The sequence below is a fragment of the Contarinia nasturtii genome, unplaced genomic scaffold (genome assembly GCF_009176525.2).
Source record: "Contarinia nasturtii isolate CC-2019 unplaced genomic scaffold, AAFC_CNas_1.1 Cnas_scaffold_285, whole genome shotgun sequence".
Lineage (NCBI taxonomy): Eukaryota > Metazoa > Arthropoda > Insecta > Diptera > Cecidomyiidae > Contarinia > Contarinia nasturtii.
The window spans coordinates 2,238,821-2,264,061 of NW_022197640.1; the positions used below are offsets into that span (position 1 = coordinate 2,238,821).

General features: G+C 33.4%; 1 protein-coding gene across 2 annotated transcripts; it reads right to left on the minus strand.

Annotated features, from left to right (window-relative positions):
* On the minus strand, positions 1 to 24,458 carry LOC116337851. 2 transcript variants are annotated; one of them, XM_031762787.1, is made up of 19 exons: positions 23,378 to 24,458; positions 23,060 to 23,256; positions 9,518 to 9,612; positions 9,328 to 9,439; positions 9,100 to 9,197; positions 7,202 to 7,322; positions 6,949 to 7,099; positions 6,713 to 6,798; positions 4,481 to 4,605; positions 4,148 to 4,365; positions 3,553 to 4,057; positions 2,635 to 3,403; positions 2,224 to 2,572; positions 2,087 to 2,152; positions 1,957 to 2,003; positions 1,666 to 1,734; positions 993 to 1,309; positions 825 to 921; positions 1 to 745 (listed from the first exon to the last, which is right to left on the minus strand). In XM_031762787.1, exons 1-19 carry the CDS (start codon positions 24,198 to 24,200, stop codon positions 548 to 550), a joined length of 4,443 nt encoding a protein of 1,480 aa, XP_031618647.1. In that variant the 5' UTR covers positions 24,201 to 24,458; the 3' UTR covers positions 1 to 547. The 2 variants fall into 2 exon arrangements, with proteins under 2 accessions (XP_031618647.1, XP_031618648.1); XM_031762788.1 differs by lacking the exon at positions 1,666 to 1,734 and having other exon boundaries at positions 2,087 to 2,149.
* Positions 24,459 to 25,241: the final 783 nt, after the last annotated feature.

Here is a 25,241-nt window from a genome sequence, read left to right on the forward strand (position 1 = left end):
ATGGTGGTTGCAAAAACTACAATTTTCGAAATGAATTAAAATTTACAGCCCGAGCACCAAGTTAAGCATTAACATTCATGGTATGTGGTAACATAAAACGACTTTGAATATATGAAATTGATAACTTTTTCAACTACTTAATCCCTTTCATGTCAATTGATCTATATGTCTCTTTTAAAAAATAGTCAAAACAGCATTTCTCGTAAAAATTTTTTTTTGTGATTTATGGAAAAGGATTTATTTTGGCAGTTAATTGTTTGGCTGTTTCCAGCGAGGAGGTAGATCACAAAATTGTCCTTTGTTCTATAACTCACACAGTTGTAGGTAACTCTTAACGAAAAAAATACAGATGAATTGTTCATATTACGTCGAACTATAAATGACTCGATAACTTTTCAAACACACTTTAAAGATTAATGAATAAATAACTAAAATTAAACAAGGCATAGATAAAACGGATTTTGTCTTTAAATAAAAAAATTTTTTAATGGTAACCTAATGAAAATAGCAAAATCGATGGTGATAACAAATTTAGTATCTTTTTTTTTTAGAAAATCTCCTTTCGAAAAGCGAAACCATATTGATCACATTTAACACGTAGTGTTTTTGCTAGCTGAGGTGGTCCGCAGTAGAAAACGGTCACTTTTCCTTTTTTCTGCACTTGAATTTGCTTAAAAACTTTATCCCAATTGGGACGGCCGGCATTTGTACGCGTTTTCAAACCAGTAATTAAATCACGTTTTTCCTGCGAATAAAAATCGAAATAAATAAATTGTTTTTTTTTTTTCATTTAAATTAAATTTTTAAAAAATTAAGTTACTAACTTTTTCGTGAAGGAGATCGAGTGCAAGCTGCAAACCAACGGCTTTCATGTCAGTTTTCTGTAGTGCACTTGTAATGTACATATGCATATCCAAAAATCTACAATTAAATTAAATATGAAAATGAATGTTTGTCAAAAAGAATTTCTATTGATTTTTTTTATGTTTAACCTTTCCATGGCGCCACCAAGTTCGGCTTGTTCGATTTCCAATTGTGACAGTAGATTCACGAACCATTCAAATGATCGTTGATCACGATTAATCCAGAAAAAGTCAACCTTGCGTAGATGCATAATACTTTGTGGTATTTCGCTGGACCATTCGAAATTGCAACGCGGACAAGTGTGACGAGCCTTCCAATAGCGATGCATTATCGATTGAAGAATCGAAGCGAATGGCGTGACACCGATACCGGTTGCTATCAAAACAGCATGCTGAGCGCGGAATATGTGACTCGATGGTGCTCCATACGGTCCATCAATATAAATCTATTTATTATATGTCACATAATTGAAGAAAAATTAAAAAAAAAACTATCATTTCATATTCAATTCCTGAATTCCTAATGTGAAAATATGCAAAATACAGAATATGTAGTTGTGTCACTGTATTGTGATGTGAAGGTGTGTATTCATCGATTATGTTCAGTGTGATCTAAAATCTAAAATAACAAAATATCTACTGTGCTCAAACAATTAGATAAAAAAATATGTCAAGTGCAAATTAATACAAAAAATTAATTAGTTAATACTGCAACGGTTTAGAAAAATAAAAAATAACAAAAAAAAAAAAACCGTAACCAAACCTCCAATTCACCATTCAGTGCTACTACTTATAGTATTACCGTACTAACATGTAACTTTTGCGCCAGTCGATTCGACAGACGTGCTGAGAGGGGAGTTTTATAATTAGTCTAGTTTGGTGCAAAAAACATTTTATTATAATTTTTGTCAATATTATTATATATTAAATTGAAAATCAATCCAAACCAATTAAAACGTACAGAATTAACGATAAAGATAACAAAATCATATGAAACAACAAAAAAAAATATACTTTAGTTTTGGTTATGCAAAACGGTGAGATGTAAGAGGAAGAAGAAATATGAGTTTTTATTTTTAAAAAAATGTATTACCTCTAATGGTTTCCCAACTGGATAATTTATGGGTCGATCACTTTCACCTACATAATTTTTTATATCAAACATTTAAAATATTTTTGTACAATTTTGCTTGAAACAAAAACTGAATGTATATTAATAATACCGTTTTTCGGTGAATTTGTGGCTCGTACTACTTTTCCTTCTTCTGCATCATTCGGTGAGAAGACTGCTGAAAAAAAATATTTGTGATCGATATAAATAGAATAAAGTTCTTGAATTAATATAATATAATTAGCTTACTCGTTGGACTTGGTGATGGGCTTTGTTCGCAATTTTCCATGCTCGGTGTTTTGAATGCAATAATTGTTGGTTTATTTCTCATATATCGAAAACTCTGTGCGAGCGATCGATTTTGTGGGCTAAGATATGCTAATCCCAATGATTTCATACGGGCTTTCTTCATTTGAGTCTCGTCAAACGATCTTTCCGATTCGGATCGATTGTATTCCCGTAGTGCCATAATGCGATCCCTTTTTCGCATTCGATTCTCCATATCAGGCATTGATAATGATTTTTCCAGTGGTGTTTTATTTTTGAAGCCCATTTCTGTGCCACGTCGTTCTGTGGCCAATTTGCGACGCATTGGAGACTGAAAAAAGCATCAACATTTTTAGTGTGTTATTCAAAAAAGACAAAATGTAATTGACTTACTTTAGTTTCAACTTCTGTGACCGCCAGGTCGTCTGCAATGAATCCATCGTTTGAATATCCGTCTTGTGGTTGTGTACCTTTTCGAGAGAATGTCCGTTGAAGTGTTGCCTGAATCTTTTTTATTGCTGAATTCGTTTCGGACAATTGCCGTTCAATTTTTGCACCCTGACCGGGGGCCTTTGTATTGCTGGACATTTTGGTCGTTGCATTTTCGGTACTGCTTGCAATTGTTGCCGCATCAAATTTGAATGGATTATCCTTCTTATCAATTTCATTTTCGTTGGTAACTGTTGTTTGTTTTAATGTTTCACTTGATGTTGCTTGAGCTTTAGCGGTTGCCATTGGTGATTGTCGCATTTGTAATAGATTTTTGGCTAAGAAATCCTTTTGTGGTGTATTTGAAATGGCCTTGTTTGTCGTTGTATCTTTCATTGGAATGATACTTGATGATTTTTTATCCATTATTGGCATCACTTCACCATTGTGTAAACGAGCTTGTTCTTTTTCAAAATACGCATAGAGGCGATTTGTCCATTCTCCAACACCACGAATATGTAGCCACATGTAATCTTCTTGTTCTGGTGCACTGCTCAATGTAAACGGATGCCATTCATACTTTGCGATGGCTGGTATATTGACAAAAACATAATCGCCCGGCCGAAAATAGAAGTGAGATGGACGCTTGATCACCAAATGTGTTACTTTTGATGGCAATAAAATACCAGATGAAATATAGGTTTTGCCATGACCATTACGCAACCAAATTATCCTATTGAAAATTTATTGTTTAAACAAATTATTCAGGCAGAGTTGTTAGTGGTACTGAAGAAGTGTTGCTTATAACAACTTTATTTTTCGAGCAATTTTCAAAATCGTTTTAACTTATAGTAATCAAAAAAAAAAAAAATAAGCACTTACTTCAAAGCACGTTCAACCATGTAAATGATAAATGGAATGATGAACCATTTCCAGAAGTTTGGTCCATGAAAAACGAGCAACACCCAAAATGGAACGTAAAGTAAATGTGTCCAATAAAATATTTCAAAACTGCCACCGCGTCGAACGAATGGCTGTGAGCAAAGAAACATAATGACGAGTACAAAAAATAGTGCGATTCCGGTTGGATTTGCACAACCGCCACATAATCCAAATAATCCGGGTTTCGTTGTTAACAACCATTCCGTCAAGGTGTAATGTTTACAATTCAATTTTCGGTCATGCACAACAATTACGGAGAAATTGATGAGATGCATAATGGTGTGCACCAAACTATAAATAGCGATAAGAATGCCGGTCACTTTATGCATATAAATGTGATTGTCCAATGGTAAAAATGCACCAAAACCCCGAGTCCGAAGAAATGTAATGCACTGACGTAACATCACCACAAGCACGAATGCGCAATTAAAATTCAAACATTGACCTACAAAACAATGGAAAACGGATTAAAAAAATGTGTCTCTGTAGCCATTTATCGATTATTATTATTTTTTAATATGATAAATATACATACCACAGGCACGTGCAAATATTACATAGATATTGCTTTCACGATATTGAATAGCACGTGATATAAACAGTGCCGCATTGATGACAAAAAAAATCGTAAGAAATGATAAGAAAACATAATTGTTTTTAAGATATGGTGCGGTTAATTGATGCGGCATACGAGTTTGCATTGATATCTTTTTTGCTGGTTCGATGGGTAATGGGACCAGCCAACGATCGATACTACGAAAAAATAACATTGAGAAAATATGTATATTCATTTTGCATGCCATGCCAATGATGAAAATATGTTTTTGATGACAATTTTTCTTCTTCCTCTTCTTTTCGAACAATTTACCTAATGCTTAGATTTTCTAAAAGACCGCCATGTTTTTCAAGTTGATCTTTAAGCGCTTCGTATGTAATCGTACCACGATTATATGGATCGGCATCTTCAAACATTGCCATTGTCAGATCTTCAATCTAAATTAATAGAGAAAACTTGTCTTGAAATTGACTTTTCTTCGTATATTTTTGCGTTGTGCATCGTGCTTTTCTCTTCTCTTAAATATATAAAATTAGACTAATGTAAACGATTCTCGCCCATTAATCAAAACTGTGCAAGACGACTTAAACCAATCGAGACATGGGTGCCGATAATGGCATCGACACGAGGCCAACCGACACCACATCTTCACTCTATTGCTCTATTCGAACGATGCACAGATATTTCAATCTTAATGCCAATGTTCATAGAGAGCATAAAATGGGAATAACATTAAAATTATTGATTGCACAAAATCTGCGACGCTGTTCATTTATCATATCACTTTTTTTCTCTCTCTTTCTCTATCATTCTCTCTGTACATATTCAATCGGCGCGGTGTTCCGAGTGTGTAAACCATTTCTTCGCTGTTTTTTTTTCTCTTCCTTTTTTTTCTTCGATTTTATTTGCAATTCATGTTCTCTTGCAATCACAAATGGCTGATTGAGCGAACAAAATGAACTGAGAGAGCACAAATTACAAATAAAAAAATCGAACACACAAATATTCTTGTCCATTGAATTATATGTTATACCTATTACGTTTTATATTTACTTGATTTTTCGATTGCAATTGCAATTCGATTTCAAATAGAGGAAATGGACTGCAGCAGAGTGACCGTTGATGAAGAAATGAACAAATAGAAAAATGAACGATAAAAAAAAAGAGATACACACACACATGCCGACCACGAATGCCATCATGCTGTCGACTTGATTTGAGATAATCCGTATGTTTGTCGCGTTCACATTCACCACTCATTTGTGTGTGTGTTTGTGTGTAGAAAAGGAAAAGAAGCCAAAATGAATTTATGCATTTGAATTGAATGCGACAAGTAGTAGATTTATCAATATTATCTATAGTATATATAAATCGAATGTACTGATATAATCGAATCAATCGATTTACGGTTTTCCTCTTTGTGATTTTTAATTTTACACTGGCCGTTGCTCGGTTTTTATTTTGATCAGTGCATAAAACATACACATACATTTTGGAGAGAGAGAAAAAGAAAAACAACGCGACGGCACAAAAAAGAGACAAACAGTTAAAACAATCCTAATGCATATTTCTTTGGATACCTTAAAATACCCTGAATGGCCTTTTGCAATTTTATTAAGTTCTCATTCGGTATAATTTGATTTTTTTTTCTTGTTTTTCTCTTTCGTTTGTGAGTTTGATTGGATACAGACGAGTTAAGACGTAGCAGAGAGAAAAAAAATCGCATATAGTAATATGTTTTGATTACATATCTATTTCTTTAGTCGCTCAATTTTATCCGTGCAATTTTTCCCCCTCATATATTATACGATCGGCTGTCTGGCATCAGTTTAAACCATTTTTTTCTTCAAACTGCTATGTACCATTAAACGTTACGAAAACTGAAGTATACCGTCGATATATCTAGAAAAAAAAACACCAATAACAACAGTAACTCTCTCAAGACAAACACATAAAAATACTATGTTTCTCTGTGTAGTATGAAAGTAAAAAAAATGTTCATCATAAAATTATTTTTCGTACGCACATTCCGGCCGCCAAACGTCGAACGCTTTTATTCAGTTTTTTTTTCAAGCAATAGACAAAATGCGTCTCTCTGTGTGTGTATGTGAGCCTTTTCTTTACTTCATCCGATCAGAATGCGTATACACCAGGCCCATTACATTCCCCGTTGTGACTTTAAATTCACAAGTAAATTATTCTACATTTTTTCTGTCTCTCTTTATTCAATCAATGCATTGGTGGAAAGACTTTGAATAGAGCGACTCACAGACAAAAACAACCAAATAGTTTCATCTATTATCTTAGAATGTTGTTTTATGAAAACTATGCATGAAATTTGTTTTAACAGCATTACCTGTCATATACAGTTTAACCTGCCATTATGTTGTGGAATGATGAGGAAACGAGTGCAGCATTCTAATATATCGAACGACCGCGCGTGTGTCGATTTCCTTTTCTTTTTATTGTATTTTGTGTGTTCAATTTTTTTTCACTCCAAACGCGACTGTTTTTCTAAATTTTCAGATAAATGTGACCACTTACCTGATCTTCAGAGAATTGCATTCCATTTTCTTCCATACAAGCTCGCATTACGTGCTGTAACTCACGATGTTGAATCAAACCATCACCTATGATTATTATGATCATTTCACGAAAAAAAAAAACATATATATAAGAGAATTAAATAAATTATCATTCATCGCACACAAAGCAACACAAATTGAACATTTCTTTGGTTTAAACATCGAATTGCAATATTGGCCGTAAAATTAGCTTACCATCAATATCATATACTTTGAAGAGAAATTTTATCTTATCTTCAGGTGATTGGCCAGCAAATTGATGAATGGCATCGATGAATTCCTGCAGTGATATCGAACCGGAATTGTCTTTGTCGAAAATTTGAAAGACTCGATTTGTGAAGAATGGCTAAATTTTGAAATGCAAAAACAAAAAAAGAAACAAAAAAGCAATTATGCGGGGGTTAAATGATGAATTAGTCGATTTGAATCGATGCCGCGTACAACTTACATTTTTCGAGGTAACAATTTTCTTAAAGTCTTCGCGTCGTATTTCCTTTTCATTGCCCACCGTTTTACGAAATAGTTGCTCCAGTCGCTCCAGAGAGCTCTTATCGAATCCAGTTCGTGGCCTGTACACGCGCAAATGATGACAAAACATAAAAGAAAACAAATAATAATTGTTTTGTTACAATTTTGTCATTTATAAAGCTGTAGCGCTGTTTATGTCGGAACTTCAGGCGAATGCAAATGATATAGAAAAACAACGAATGCATTTCATTTTTTTTTATTTCTTCAAATGGTGCATTGAAATGTGGTCATGAACACTGCTGCACATCGAATGAGAATTGCATGAATTCCAGCAAGCAGAGTGAACAAAAAAATAACGCTAAAACGACTGTAATAAAAATGAAGCAATTGCACCACATGCGGTGCATCTAGATCACTGTAAGATAATTGCGATTACAAATACAAATTGAATGAAATGGCCATTGGTGAAATAGTTGAAAAGACGGCCCACGCACATGTAATAAAATACAAATTTCAAGTTGCGCTCGCGCACATGATCAGCGATTCCATCTATAGTCCATTCGATTTGAAACTAATCAATGGACACGCATTTTCATAATAATTTGTATGTGTACATTGTAATGCCGTCGGAATAATACATTGAAATTGGTCGCGGTACTCAATTTTCAATACGGTAGTGAAAAAAACACACACACACGGCAGCATATATTTCATATCTTCTGTAACCACAGCATTTTAACATTTATTTATAAATGTTCAACAATTGCGATACATTTTTGAAATAGAATGCGTTTTTGTTTTTAAAGAACGTATCATTGCGAATAACATTTTCCGGTCACAAATAAATTAGTATTATCGGCAAATGTAATAAATTGCTCATTTTCCCAACACTCTCGACGACAAAAAAGAAAAGTCCGAGAAGAAGACTGCCAAAGTGGTAACTTTAAAGATCGCTATAATTGGTTGCATTGGAGAAAGCCCCGAAGTGTTTCAACATTTTTTGTGTTATAGCTGCTATTCTTATTCTGCATGCTCACAATGAAATGTACGCAGAGCAACAGATCGCCGACGGACTATTCATTAATATTGATTGGATTTGTAATTAACGTTCCGTAGCATTTTTCACCGATGTTAAATAAAATTGAACGAAATGGATAATAAATTGCTTGTCGTGTCTTGTTAATTTTGGCAGGTACACTGGCAAAAGATCTCTCGACGAGAATTCATACAACCGCAACAACGCATTTTGCGTGCGTACATCCAGACATAAATCAGTTCAACGACCACACTGTTGATATACACTTTTAAACTGGACACATTTTTTTTGGCTTGCCAATCGGACAAACAAAATGAACATTCACACGAAAAAATGTAAATATAGTTAACATTTGTTTTGTTATTGCACTGAATTTGTGTAACAGAGAACATGCGAAACCGGAAATTTTCTATATGGTGCTGGTGCTTTTTCTTAACATGAACGACTCAGGCATGTTTGATTTTAGAATTAAAATTTACACAACCATTTTCCAATGCACGCTACAAATGGTACCCTCTATGCTTGAAAAACAAGTGATTAACTATTAAACCGACTAATTTGGGACAAATTGGCTAAACCATTTTTGAATATCTGTGTATATATGCTGAAATTATAATCATACTTAATGATTAAATTGAAATTAAATTATAAATGAAATACAGTAGTTTGTGACAACTATTAAATTTTGATATGTCGTTTGATATTATTTAAATTTTATTATTTTCAATCAAATTTGCTTCAATTGATTTTGACTGAATGTTTTGCGAGTCGTCTCTCTCTTTCTGTCTTCCACTTCAAAGTTCATTTTATCAATTGATACTGTTTGGTTTGAATCAACTTACCGGGCATTTGTTAGATTTGATAAAAATTCCATAATTTGATTGGTTGAAACAATATTATTCACTTCCGAGTCAATCAGGCGATATAATTTTTCGGAAATCTAAATTAAAGATGATTTGTTATGCATTACAAAAAGTGGAGATTATGTTTGGATAGAAAGAAAATTATACAATTTGAAATGAGGGAGCTCTGAAAAATGTCCAATTGCAAAGCTAAAAAATTATACTTACGCCTCTAGCATTCCAAATACTAATGAATTTGTCAAAAGTAATTGTTCCTTCACCGCACAGTACATAGGCAACAGATTCCAACTGCTCAGCAAAGTCAATCTCTTTTTCGTCTCTGCAAACGTTGAAACACAAACAAAAAATATATAGAGAAAATGATTGAAAAATGTTAATTTCTTAAGCGCATACTTACGTTAAACGTCCCTTGAGATGTTCAATCCATTTATCTTGTGGCAAATGTTCGCAGTCTTCGACATCAAATAGTTTGAAAAAATTCAACAAAAACGGCTAGAAAAGGAAAAGAAAAACATGAATGAGAAAATTAATTGAAAATATTGCAGAAAGTAAAAAAAAAAAAGCTATAGAAAAATCCATGGAGAGATGACATTATTGGTTTATCGATTTTATTCAATTTGAATTTGAGTCCGTGATCCAGTTCACACTCATTGCACACAAAAATCGAATCGAGTGATTTTCACACGATGCATTTTCTATGGCAAAAAAGGGCATCAGGCTTGGCGATGGCATTGATTGATAAACGACCAAAATTAGAACCGAAAAATATGCTGCGAAAGAAGTTGAAAAAGAGAATCGGTGCGACTTTGAGGTGAGAGTGAAGTGTTAGGTGGCCATAATTTGATGTAAAAGAAAAATCTCTATAGTAGTTTGCCGACCGATTCAATTTTAAATCGAATTCATTGCAGAAAATAATGTTTATACATCGTTAACATTATGAAGACGCGCCACAAGAAGACAGGAATCAAAACAGAGATGAGCGTGTACAACATTTGACGAATCATTTTTTTTCTCTCTTCATCTTCGCTTCTTTCGTCTTCGGGCGACGCAGTGTATCACTTGATTTTTCAAAAAGAATATTTGTGTTTGCTGATTCTTGTCAAAGCATAAAGCAGTATCATTTAAAATGTACACCAGGAGTGAATTCTGAAGGCGCTTACAAGACATGGAAAACACAGCAAATGAGCCTTTTATATCGTTAGTGCACATGAATGCTGTTGCCACGATGATTATTGCAAAAAGAGGAGCGAAAAAAAAAACTGTTCGCAAACGAAGGAGATATGACCATATAGAGAGATATTGAAGGAACGATGTTAAAAAACAGAAGAAAGAAATAAAAAAAAATAGCACGCACATTGTCGGAAGAAATGAATCCAAATAATAAGCTGAAAGCGCAAAGCGAAGGCAGAGAATTAAATAGAAAATTCAAGAACAATTATACAGTAGTTGATTCAACGAGTGATACGTTCGTTGTGCACAAAACCGTGTGTGCAACGGTCAGTAGTTATTGCAGTGCAATTGCAGATGCGTTTGCTCTTCCATTCGAAATGGATTTATAATGACTTGTTTAGCTGAAAAAGGTGGAAGAGATTACACTTCAAATACGGTCAATATGGAATAGAATGTATAAATCTAAATAAAATGTCATTTAGCTGCGAAATTGAATGTCTTGAGTCTTCTTGTGCCGTTTCGATTTTGTGCGCGTGTGTACGTGCTTTGTTTAACCCGTCGTGCTATCGAAGAATATTGAATTGCAATGTGTACGAACCAGCTTGTTTATTCGGTTTATTTGTGCGCTCTACGCATACACAGCGTTTGGAATATATCTTGATTTGGTGTGTCGATTCTGCATTATTAAAATTCTTTGTTCTCACATTTTAATGACAATTTATTGCCATTCCGTGTTTCGTTTTGTGTTCATTCATAAATTGAACGTTACCGACATTTAATGCTTCATCATAAGATACAACCGTCTCATTCTTTTCTCAAATAAATTACTTGCGAATGCACCCACCTAATCGAGATGTATTCATGAAATGACTATGTAAAAAATGAATTATTTTAACATGCATAAATATCGCCAAATCTATAAACATTCGATTCGATGTATTCGACGATCGATTCGAGATTGAGAAAAATGGCAACATGTCGTTGAATGTAAATTTTGAAGTGTACAAGCTTTGTCGAACATTAAACCTCAAATAAACACGAAATTGACTTTTATCCCCAATAGCTTGATTAGCTTCGTTTTCTCATGCCGATTAACACCATTTACCGCAAAGCTTACCGCGTACGCGAAATTTAATTTTTTTCTCTTTTTTTAAAAAAAAAAAAAGGATTTAATTCGGTGCAAAGGGAAAACAACTTCTTTAACAATATAATTGAAAACACTTCGCATGAACGGCGATTATTCGCTCTCATATTTTATTTGCACGTTTGGAATTGCTTGTAATTATGTTACTATCAGTTTGTATTGATCTTTTAGTGACAGTTTTTGAAATTTTGCGACTGTAGCAATTGTCAATGGTTGCACGACTCGGAGCGCAATGGTTGTCGTTTTCCATTTCGGCCACAATTCACGTGCGTTTTCAATCAGATTTCGATTGAGATTCAAATCAATCTAATTGTTTTTCTACTGCTACCGTTCATAATTCGATATTAAAACGGCACACGAAAAGTGTACCAATAAGAAACACCAGAGTTGTGTACACTTCATTTAGATCGTAGATATCTCTACATATGTGAAATATTATTGCATAACACCATTATGAGATACCACGGATATGAAGTCGAACCGTAAAAATTGGCCTCCCGAATATTGTCTCCGATCGAGTTGAATGCGTGTGAGTGTGTATAACAATAATAATAATAAAGTACTTTTAAGATGTCGTTATTTCAATAGAACAACACTTTTGAATGTAATGTCAAAATAATCGTAAAATTAAATTGAATTTATTAAATGGCTTTAAGTTCTGAATAGAAAATTAATTGATTTGTGTACAGGTTTGCATCATGTGATTGTCGAAAGCTGCACAAGAAACAACAGTGAAAACATTTATCAAAAAAATTAATTAAATTGCGTCGATTTGCCGATCGGTTACATGATTTTCGATATAACCGAATGAAATGTTTGCGTGCAGCACACACACAGCACAAGAGAGAATCTGATGTTCTTGTTCTATGCTTACGAACCGGTATTGAGTTTTTGATCAGTAAGACTGAACCATTGGATTATCACCATTACACACCTGTGCACAAATATGCTTTGAATTTAATTAAGCAACATTAATTGAGTACAATAAGTCAAATCGAATGTGAACGTTGAATGAGCAAGCAAATGCATTCACACCTCACGAAGATGATATAGACATGAATCGCCGACGCTTTTTAACCACGACAACAACACCGGAAACATTGGCCAAGCAACATTGAAGTATTTTCGATTGGTACCAATACATAGACTATGTGGGTAAAATTCATTTTGTGTTATCCACTCTCTTCTTTTTCTTTGTTGGTTCATTTTTTTCTCGTTCAATTAAAAAGAGGAAACGACCCAGAAACTAGTTTTAATAAAAAAGAAAGAAAGAGCATGGATGAAAAAAGAGTGCTTGCATATTTGGATTAGTTATAGTGTATATCGTGCATTTCATGCAATGTTATTTGTTTGAACTTGTTGTTTTGATCTGGCACGATTTTGGAATCGCTAAAACACCACTCAAGCAAAGTAAAGAAATGGAATTTCAAATAATGAAAACTCAAATAGCAAAAAAAAAAGTCAGTGAAAACATTTAAAACAATCGATTCAAAATTCTTTCGGAATATTTTCACATACATGGGCAATTTCTGATCATGACGATGCCAAATATGGAATTTTGCTATGCGAAATTCATATCGATGCGAATAAAATTCCCGCACAATACAAAAACGGTTAAACGCAATAGAAAAAAAGTCGTCCAATTCATACTTATATTAATGAGACAATTAGTTCTGGATTTCTTTTAGAAGTGTTAATAAAAGAGAATGTCAGCAAATATTCGTTTTTTTCTCTTGACAACGGATTCCTGTCGCAAGCATTAAAGATTATGATGACGATGATGAGTAAACGTTTGTATGTGATGTGCACTCGATCATTCGAACGAAAATTTTGATCAATTGCCCAGAAGAACATCAACAAGAGAATATTTTATGTTTTCTTTGGCGCGAATAATTTCAAAAATGCAGCTCGACACATTTTTTTATAAAGAAGATGTGAATTTATGTGCGTATGTTTATGGGCTCACGTTCCATTCGGTGTACAAAGACAGTGGATATACGCATATATCTACGTGACTAGAAATCGACGACAGTGCAATTGATGCAACGTCAAAGATTTCTGCACATATACGAAAATCGAATGCAACTAAAGAACAGCCACCGTGAAAAACATACACACACACACACACACACACAAACAAAAGAAAAAACAAATCAGAAGAAACAAAATTATATATACATACATTTATAGAGAGATTATTCTGAAAGGAGCGTGTGCGTTAATATTGTCGAGCACGAACATTTGTTATTACAAATGTAAGAGATGTTGGCCGTGTGCAAGAGATAGAAAGAGAAGACAACACCGTTATTGAATTATTATGCTGCAATTCATCTGGTAATTCCTCTTAATTACAAAAAACGCACACACACACACGCATATATATGTTTGAATGAACGAATGATTGAGATTACAAATTTTCTGTGTAAACAAATTATTATTGATTAATATCTTTTTATGCAGTATTGAGATGGGATCGTTTTTGTATCGCTAATGTTTGTTACATCGTTGGTCGTTCCATACAAAAACGATTGAATACCGAAGATTTTTGCAACGAATTGAGAACTAAATACAATATTTTGTCGAGATCAACCTCGAAGATTGTCTATTACTATCGAATAAGAAACTGAATAAGTGATGTCATGTGAAACGAATCAATTGTTACGATACACTACAGGCCAAAATTTAACTAACTAATCATTTTGCAGGCCATAGGTGTTCCAAAGCTTTGGCATTTTGGTGAAGATAAAACGTGCGAAAATTAATTGGGTTCGGTGCTCGGGAATAGAAAATGTTCTGCATCGAAAAACGAAAATAATTCTATATTTGTATTCAAGCTTTTGGCCCCTGGTGTATATATATTTCAAAAAAAAAAATTAAATTATTTCAATTGCATGCTAATCACAATTATATCTTTTGTGAATAAATTGATACATTTTTCGTGTAAGTCATTTCGATTGCATATACGATAGCCATTGGGATACAAATATGTTTGTTTCTCTCTTCAGTTTTCGATATGTGCAGCGATATTAAAAATTGAATTCTTCGAGTAAATTTGAAATATACACGATACACGCATATATAACCCGGTGCGCTAAACACAATGTGATTATGAACACTGATCAGATTATTTGCATAGAAAATGGAAACAACCGTAATCACATCACGGTAACTCAGTAATTTTCATGTCGGCAACGATATAAAGAAAAAATCTTTATAAATATATGACAAAATAAAGAAATCGAATAATTATTTATAAACGATGGCTTTCAATAAAAAGCATGTGAAGACATTCACTTTTAATTCGATAACAGTTCTCCCAATAAAATTGAAGCATTTAGGTGGTTTAATCCACCTTCGCTGTCTATTCGCGTTTTCCGTTGCGTCAACCTCTAAACATTTTTTTTTATAATAAATTTAATAATTTATACATTTTGTTGTGTTGTTGTTGATGTAAATTTTTTTTCTTTTCGTTTTTGTTCAATTTGTTGCCGTAACTATTAACAACCAATCGAATTTCATTTAATTATATTTAACCGAATGTTTTTCTTCTTATTTATATTTGTATAATGAATAGAAAAAAACAACGATTTGATTCTGTCGTATGTACACCCGAAGCAGTTAACATTAAAACTATTCAAATGTATGAGCATAGAAAAAGCATATAGTACCGAATTGAGATATTGCCTTATTATTGGCTGTAATCCAATCGGCTACTACTACTACTACTACTGTTGCTGCCGCTGTTATGGATGTTAAATTATGTGAAAAACTCATATGAAGCAGAAGAAAGAAGAAGAAAAAAAGCACACACAAAACGATTCAACATTCTCTCTCTCTTTCTCCCCATGAAAAAAAACCCGTCAAGTATCGAATACTCTGTTGCGCGCCAAAGCGATAAATGATTAATAAATCACATATTGCGTTTGGTTAGTCAGCACATTCATCGTACCGGACACTTTATAAAAACGATTTATGTCATTTTTGATGCCTGCGTATTTGTGTATTAAGTTAAAATGTGTTGTGCGTATATAACATGAAGAATGATTAAGTGTCTCATGCCTGTATCTAATGCCTTCTCGCAATTCTCATTCTCTGTTGCGTGCATATATGCACTTTTCGTCATGGTTTTTTGATTTTTTGCTATTTTCTGGGCTGTGTCTAATGCATGATTTACTTACTTATGTTTGTTTATATTTTGCTACAGAAAAGCCCCCGCCAACTGTCACACACGAAACGCACACACAACAATTTGGGTGTGCACTAAGTTTTCGTTTTGAAAATGCACAATGTACAATTAGCACCATGACTGTCTAATAAAATGCACGCGTGTCCGCACTTTTGCACATTTTTCATGTGTACGTGCGCGCGTGCTCGTATGTGTGCTCGCATGTGTATGTCGAATGGAATTGCCATTGGAAAAATCGCGTAATATTGAAAACAAAAGCAAAATCTGTGTCAAAAAATCACGAGCAAATAGAAAATTCGTGAAGAATGAACATACGAATTTTATAGAATAAACGATCAAATACTAAACACACATTTCTTCATCTAATCACATGATTTTATGCGTAATGTTTTTTAATGAGCTGCACAAATTAAAATTTGTGACGAAAAATAACAAAGTAAAGTTTATTAATAAAACAACAGAATTCGAAGTAAACGACAATTATCGCATACGAAATTTCCGAGAGATTGACAATTTTAGATTGAAATCACACAACTTGATACACTATTTTAATTACATGTGTGGCCAATATGTCAATCGATTTTAGTTTGAAGCGTGTAAATTTATATTTGCCAAGCTGTCGATTATTTGCACAAATATTCACCTACGTTCCATTATTAAATTGCACTTACAAGCAATCATTGTCGCTATACAATAAATTTTTACATGCATTTTTGCCACATAAACACACAAAATATAATTAAAATCAGATTTGCGTTTTTTGACCGTCAGTTTTATCTATTAGCATCGAAAAAACACGTTAATGATGTGACATTCAATAAAACCATTTTTTTAATTACTACTTTAATTTTCAGCTAATTTGCACATTTCATCGATTAATTTGTTTCATCCATTGTGATTGGGCAATATTCATTGAATTCGTTAACAAATAAAAGCCATTTGTCAATTTCTAGATATTTTTACGCAATTATTATTGGCATATGAAATAAGTTCATTTTTTTTTTCTCTAATGCTGATAAGAAGTACTTGTGCAAATTTAAATTTAGGAATTCATTCGGTAGCTACCGAAAAAGTGAAAGATATTTTCTTCTATGCGATGCAGTTGACTAAAAAAATATTGATTTATTTTATTGTTGAGCATGCTTTCGATAGAATAATTCGTTATAAAGACAATGAACATATCGTTATATTCATTAGATATTCAATATGCATTACAGTGCAATCTGTCTATTTCATTATTATTAGTACCTACTTATGTCAGATTCCAAACGAGATTTCAACAAGAGTCACCTAGGGTATCATAGCTCTTTTGGGTTGAATATAAATGAGAATTTGGTTTTTAGATACGGACATCTGAAAGCTCGACTCCCATTTAATTTACTAGTGATTTCAATTTGTTATACTTGTTGAATATTACTATACATAATACGAAAAACTTTAATAGAACTTTAATAGGATATATTATCTTTCTACAGACTTTTGTTAACGGCTTTCTTATAAACTAATTTGAAACTCTTTCCATTTAGCTAATTTGAATAGCAAAAATCTCATAAGGAACTGTTAACATTTGTTCACCAATTAAAATAGAATTTTTCATGACCACAAGTTGTAGCTTTTATGAAAGTAAACAGTTAAACCACGAGAATCCAATTCAAATGGGAATGATATCTTACACTGACATTGAGGAATATGCAACACATCCGAGATTGGCTTAGTTCAGTAATAAAAAATTAATTAGAAAATATTATTTATTTTTCATTTTGTAAATTACTTTTCTATCATCACGCAATAAAAACTATAAGCCAATAATAGTGTGCATGATTTCTTCAATCAAAATCTATTTTTCCCCCTTCCTTTATGATTTCATTCCATTAAATACCTTTAATGCATTCGATTTTGCTGATGAAAAAAAAGAGTTGTGAAAAGATTGTCTTATGGTAACAACAACGAAAAAAAAGGCAGCAAATAAATTACGACACTAATCACTCGTCACAATAATAAATAGTGAAGAGTTTATCGCATTTCGATATGTTATATATGCTTTGGCGACTGTATATAGTTATTCCCCATTTTCTTCTGTTCGATTTTTGCATGTTTTCAATTTAAACATATTGCGATTATAAAAGTGAAACACTCTGTTTCCCGAAATCACGGCAAAAACAATGCGCATCCCATTGATATGAACACAAAAACAAAACGATGTGTTACGTGGTTTCTTTATGATGCACACATCTTAACTCATTATTTCCGAATTGAGTGAACGCAAGAAAAAACGACGAAATAAATTGCGTGTTACCATCATGAGAAATGATCATCGGTGCGGATTGCAAACAGAAATCAAGATACAATGAAGATGGTGTATAAAATCGACACAAATTAATTGTATAGGTTCATTTATGCATCTGAGATAAAATTGCAGAAAGCAAAAAATCAATTACCCATGCACGAGCTCGCTGTGTTTAGCCATACAAAGAAAGATAATGAAATCAACGATCTTATCTCGTGTTCAATACGATTCCCTCATGTAACTGGCATTATGATCATCATCATCATCATCGTCATAATTTACATACATTACTTTTGTTACATTGTTGAAAACTCGATACAAGGATAATAGCAGACATTGTTATCGTACATTGTATAAATAACATTGAAAAATACTGCATCGATTATATATATATTTCTCTTTGAAGGGCTTATATTTGGCCCAACAAGCGATAGCTTTTAAACGGTTCTTATAACAGCATGTCTGCGTGACAGACATAGGATTTGGTGTGTTTTTTGTTTTGTTTCTCTTTTGAGTCTGGTGGATTTTGCATAAAATATGCGTACTCTTTTCTTCATATCAAAGGGGTGCTCTCGATTTTAATAAATAAAATAACCTAACACAAATTAAATTATGACTTAAAAGCAGTAATTACATTTTAAACCTATGATCAAAATTAATGCTAACTTGTTTTAGTACATGAAATGGGTTGGTTATACCACACTTTGTAACATTTTTTTTTGTTGTTTGTCACCGTTCGCCAGATTAAAATTAATTTAAATATAGAAAATTCTAGCCAATATTATCATGCTGTGTGACGAAAAAAAGGAGCTCGGTATTTGGAAACTAGTAATACAAAACAAGTAAACGGTAATGCGATTTAATTCGATAAGTAAAATGTTTTAGATTATCTTTTCGTCAAAGAATTAAAACCGACACAATCACATGTTCAAATGAAGTTCTTGCGGTGAAAAAGCAAGAAGAAATGAAATTGCCCGGTCACATGTAAACGATTGGCTTTATTTCCATTTAATGTACGATCACCGTTCATGTAAATTGGACTTAATCGTGGTAATGGATCTTCTTGTTTTTCGTTTTGTCATCTCTTTGGGGTATAAAATGATTTCGATGCAAGAGATTTCAAAAGCCAAAATGAAAAAGAAAGAAAATCAATAATAACTTCACCAATAAAGTGGATATACCATTATTGCATATGCAAAGTCAATATTTGATGCAAAAACCGTGCCGAAGAGATCTGAATGGAGATGGTCTAAGGTGAAGCGGATAACGTGACTGTACAAATTGGTGATATGAATTTTATTTGATTCCATCTTTATAACAGAACGTGATCGTTGCGCGATATTCACGATTCTTGTAATTTATTCGATGTTATTCATCGTATCTACAGCGTGTTTTCCATTTTTATGTGCTCTTGTGAGATTACCAGAGTTAATTCTTTGGCGGTGCATCAATTTCAAATACGGTGTGTTTTTTTAATGGATTGCTATTTTTTATTCGCTGCAAAAATGCACATCGATGTAAAGTGTCGAATAGATTTGCTTCGAATTTTGTTGTATTTTGTTTTTCTTTTTTCTTTTGAATACATCATGAGAATGTGAAAACGAACTTAATATTTAAGAAAATAAATGGTCGATAGATGGAATGCCGTTAATGTGACACATCAAAAGAACGATGAGATTAAAGGTTATTCAAATTTAAATTGATTACATTGGTTATCTTGGGAGTCGTGCTAAATAGTCATTTATTTCACTCAGAATATCCATAATTCCTTATTGCTTAATTGCAAATCGACCGCAACGTAGAGTGTGTGTTCAATGCAAGGTGAGTATTCATTGATGGTGCTACTACTACTTGATGTTTTACGGCCCCTCCTAAATGTTGCACATGCTATTCAACGAATCAAATGTGTGCGGCCTAAACATTCTGATTTTAAATTGGCCTGTAAATGCAATACAGCAACTTGTTAGACATTCACGCGCCCACATTTGACACTAAACACCTCATGCACGTACCATTTTCACACAAGGCATTCTTATTATTTATTTTTTTCACTTTACAATCACTCGTTTCTAACCGATATGTGTGTACGTGTGTATGTCATTTTTCCACTTATTCGAACATTTATTTCGTCTGTTTAACGAAGTAAATAAAATTAATTATAATTTGTAAAACGAAAATTCGGTGCACGAGACACACTCACACATGTAAACGATAAGAAATTGAAAATGCCTTATGCTACAATGGAAACAATTTTGTTTTTGTGCACGATATCGAGAGATGCTGATTGGTGCTTTGTGACAAATCAACAACAGCATATCACATATAAATATACATACGCAACTGAGTAACAATATTAAATTGTGCGAACATTAACGAAAAGATTATTATGTATAACTAGGCCAAGGAGCTTAATATTGCTTTCAAGCAATCGTATGTACGTATATACCACGATACATAATAATCATACACATCCATATGAAATGAGAGAAGAAAAAAGCGACGACAAAGACGACGACGTCAAGCAGTAACAATCAATTCATGCGTTTCACCGCTCTTTTTTCCCTCTATCTTGTAATCTTCCATTGAAAGAGACGAACGCATTGTGTGCGAAAAAACGTACTACGATATCGAAGCATATTTAATCATCAAGCATCATTAGCACATATTCCCATTTATTGAATTCCTTTTTTTCGCTTTCTCACTCTCTGTCGCTATTTCTGTCTCCCATTCGCTTGAATTCTTTTATTTTAAGCGGCCGTAGAATTTCACGTGCAGGATTTTAGCGAATGTTCATTACATTTCATTTGTAACATGAAAATAAAATGCAATCAATGTGAAAAATGATCTCATAAAACGTTTTTTTTTTTTTTTTGTGGTCACCATTCACTGAAGCCCAAATTTCTGACAATCGTAACCGAAAATAGTCATAAATGACAATAATTAAAAGTAAAGCGCGTTATTTTTAAACCATTACAATCGTTACATGCGGCGCACCAATTTCACGATGCATATATACAATCCAATAATAAACATGTTATGTTTATTTCGATGCTGTTTTATTTTTGTTCGCTTCATAATGATGTTTTGATGACGAATTATGTTTATGAATTCAAACAGGTGTTGTGAGACCTTTTGTCATGTGCATATTACATTTCATGCTATTCATTCAAAGAATAATTACCGAAAAAAACACACACACACCAAGCGATAAACAATGAACCGCATATCAATGGAGAACAACTGAATATAATCGAAGTGACAAAGCTTGTCTGGGGCCGCTGAGTAATTGAATGATTGGTAATGAAAAAAGAAAACGGTGGCGTAGACGGTGGACAGTGGGCGAAAATCAGTGTCTAATTATGAATGTTGTTTATGACGGGTCAAATTATGATGACGCGTTTACCATATGTACAATAATGAGTTGGGCGAGATTGTCTGTGATTTTGTATCAATGCTAAATCGCAACGATGGCAGATCATTTCCGTTTTTACTGTATTTCTCTTGCTCTCTCATTTGCTCCGTTTGTTTTCTATTCAGTTCAACTGATCGATCAGTTGTGTCGTATAAATCAACGGCAAAATGAGATCAATTACAAGAATGATGCAAAAAAAAACACAGCCACAAATTGATACGCATGTTTTCTTCTTAAGACTCATTCATCATGATGGTGATTTAGTAGTTAAAACGGCTGTATTTATTTCTGACTGTTTCACCGAAAAATGGCCGTAGGCATAATATAGAATGCGTAACATTTTGCATCCAGTAGTTTTTCTTGAAGAATGCCATGCAGTGTATATCATGACTGAAAAACAAGCACTTGCACACACACACACATATATACATGAAGACAACGAAATTAATTATAAGGTGCGGTTGAGAATGGAGATTTCTATCTCTATCTAAAATAAACACCACATCAATCATTGGTAAATCAAGTGAAAATTTCTTCTTTTTTTTTTAAAAAAACTTATTCATTTTTTCCATGCAAATTTCTTGTAAGTATAGAGATATGGAATGCGTGCATGTGATCATTATCATCAAGTCGTTCATTCATTTATTATCCGCTATTTTCACTCGTCATATGAGATGCAAATATATAGATCACCTGATCGGCCATTTTTGCACCATTTGAAATGTTGAAGCACAGAAAATAACAATTATGATGGAATGAACCACACATGCACACCATGTATAGCATCGGTTTTTTTTCTCTTCTCTTTCTTCGTTTAATTGAAATAACCAAATAGAAAATGTTTGAACTTTCAAGGGTAAATTTAAACCACTGTTTTTGATACTATTGAAAAATGTTTGTAACCTTTAAAGCAAGCCGCTCTCGCTTCATTCAAATCAGTTGATGGAGTTCTTTGAATTTCAGTTCAAATTGTTACTTACACAACATAAACTAAAATCAAGGATTTTCTTAATTACCATGAACATAACATCATTACCTATGGTCTGATTGTATTTGAAAAAAAAAAAAAAACCAAAATGGATCGTAGAGCAAGTTGGTAAAACAATCGCACAAACATACAAGAACGATGACAAGCCGATATTTGGCATCTTGATGCTATCAATGAGGAAACGTGTCATGCGAATGTGTCGATTCCAATTTGTCTACAGATCAAAACGTAATTAATCTTTTTTCATTGAATGTATGCTTGCACATGCCAAATTAAATCTACAGAAAAAATCAATTCAACATAATGTCAAAATCGGCGTCATAAAATCAATTCGGTACATTGGATTTCTCTTTCAAGCGGCAACAACTGGTGATTAAGGCCAGATTTGAAAAAAAAACCAGGAACTATTTCATCCTGAACAATTTGGCTTTAAAAGCGAAAATATTCAATAAATGCCATTGACATCCGTTTAGACATCCAAAAATGTGTCTTTTTTTCTTCTTTTTTTGTACTTAATCAAAAGTTTGGTTTTTGCACATACTTCACACTCTCTATTTGGAAGTTTTGAATATAAAGAATTGGATTAGCAGAAATTGAAGTCGGTTCTATTCTTAATTAACAGTGCAGGTTATTAATCACTCCGTTGGTTACTGATTTAATATCAAGAATAGAACATTCAATTATAAATTCATAGCACACCCATATGAACTCTATTTGAGCAAATAAAATAATATTTAGAGCGATGTACAAACCTCTTCTAAAAATATTCGTTTGAATCCTTCAAGTGTGTGTTTATCTTCACCTAATCGAGCACTACACTCTGATATTAAAAGCCATCGCATTTTTTCACGTCTCACTTCAAGTTCCATAACACTACATTCACCGTTGTCATCGTTTAAATATCCTTCTTTTAACGCTTTGAACACTTCGTTGGCTTTATTTTTGTCGGCTACATTTAAGAAAATGGAAGAAAGAATAAGACAATCGAATTAGTAATTAAAATAAATGCACATGCACACACAAACACACACACACACACACTGTCATCAAATTGCGAATTGAATAATTACTTTTTATGCTGCTCGTTGACATTTTTCGTTCACTTTCTAAGAATGTATCGATTGGAGTCGCTGTCACTTCACTTTCAGTTGTGATTTGTGTGGTGGCCGATCCGGTGCCGGCTTTCAAGATCGATTGTCCGATATTCATGTCAAATGATCGTTCCGAGTGCATTGATACTTTTCGACTGTTTGGAAACATATCAGCCTTTGTCAATTCGTTCAACGTTTGTGTAGAAATTGTTGAGGACGGTGATGAATAATGATCGGTATCATCTGTTTCGTCATCAAAATCGATGTTATTGTCATCGTGGTCGTCGTCGTCGCTGTTATGCTCATTGGCCTTACTATCCATAATTGCATTTAATTTCGAATGTAATAGATCATTGTTTGTTTGATTCTCACTATCCATGAATGCCGTCATTTGCATGGTGGCCAATGGTAGCTCGTCGGAAAATGATACCTTTTTCGGTGTTCGAATTGAGGCTGTATCGGAAGTTGTGCTAAATTTTCGATTTGTTGAACATTGGCTAAGTTTGCGTGATGGCTTGATCGGTGACGATTCAAGTGTTTCGCTTGCTTTTCGCGACGATGGCATCGAATCACCTGAATAATCGCTATATTTTCGTGGCGGCCGCAATGGTTGCGTCGAATCCGAGCATTCATTTGATTTTGGATCACATGTTATGGCATAATGATCGACAATATCAACGGCTCCTTGCACTTTACAATCATTGTCATCCGATTTTTTGATAATTGTTTCATCGCATTGCTGTGGTTTCGTTGCTGTTGTCGTTGTTCCCGTTTTTGTTTCAGACGCTTCAATATTTTCCATATTGACAATTATATAATAACACTATTTAAAATGTAAATCGAATCTTTTATTCAATCGTTGTCGTCGTTAATTAAAATTTAACAAAAAAAACACTTTGTTTTGGGGCACGATTCTTTATTTTCTTCCGAGACACACACAACTCTTCAAAATCATTAAAACAGAACGAAAATTTCAAACTTTGCCACTTTAACAGTATTGACAAATAAAAATAAAAACGTTTCTATGAACTCATAATTCTACTCTAACATAAGAAAAATGCGGAATTCTATGCGAATTTATCACAAAGTAAAAAAAAAAAAACAAAATATACACAAGTTGTTTATCAAAACATGATGCTCTGCAAATAAATTCGAATTATGTTTTCTTGTGTGTCAAACACAATAACAATTTAAGGTAAACTCAATATTCGAATTTTGGATAATTATTGACAGCGTGAAAATGTTCACGTTTGTTTCGTTTGCTGCTTATTCTGATAACCGTTTGCACAACGGATTTAAAAAAAAATGGAAAGTTACACGACCGAATACTAAAGTATACTGATGAGGTTGGCCACATTCGATGTTGGCTTCAGGCATGTAGACTGACTTACGTACGCGCCCTGCTGCCGACGCATTGATCTATGCTGTTCGCTTTTTGTTGTTGTTGTTTGCTCTGATCGAACGCAAACTAGAGACAGATTTTTTTTTTCTTCTCCAACGTTGTTTTCGTTGACGGTTGTTGTTGTTGTCATTCGCTTTGCTCTGCTATGCTTTTGTGTATATGTAGTATGTTTTAACTTGTTGCTGTTTATTTATTTAGTTTTTGTTGCTTACGCTCAACGCGTGTATATATTGTTGTCGATATTATTTTTGCCCGTTCAGCATCGCATATTAACATAAAATCATTTTCGTTGAAATAAGCCATTTCGCGAGTTGTTAACCTTTTGTAATTATTATTGACCGATTCTAATTCTGAAAATTCCACCATCACGGCTTTAATGGGAACCAATGATAAGAGATATGGAGAACAAAACCAAGTCAAGAAAAAAGCCAAGAATTCCGC

What these genes read in the sequence shown, in the direction of transcription:
- LOC116337851 (XM_031762787.1), bottom strand. Translation starts at nt 24,200, where the DNA reads ATGGAAAATATTGAAGCGTCTGAAACAAAAACGGGAACAACGACAACA. An exon ending in ATGGTTGAACGTGCTTTGAA is followed by an intron (nt 3,404 to 3,552) that starts GTAAGTGCTTAT and finishes AATTTTCAATAG; the next exon opens with GATAATTTGGTTGCGTAATG. An exon ending in CAGTTGGGAAACCATTAGAG is followed by an intron (nt 1,735 to 1,956) that starts GTAATACATTTT and finishes GCACCAAACTAG; the next exon opens with ACTAATTATAAAACTCCCCT.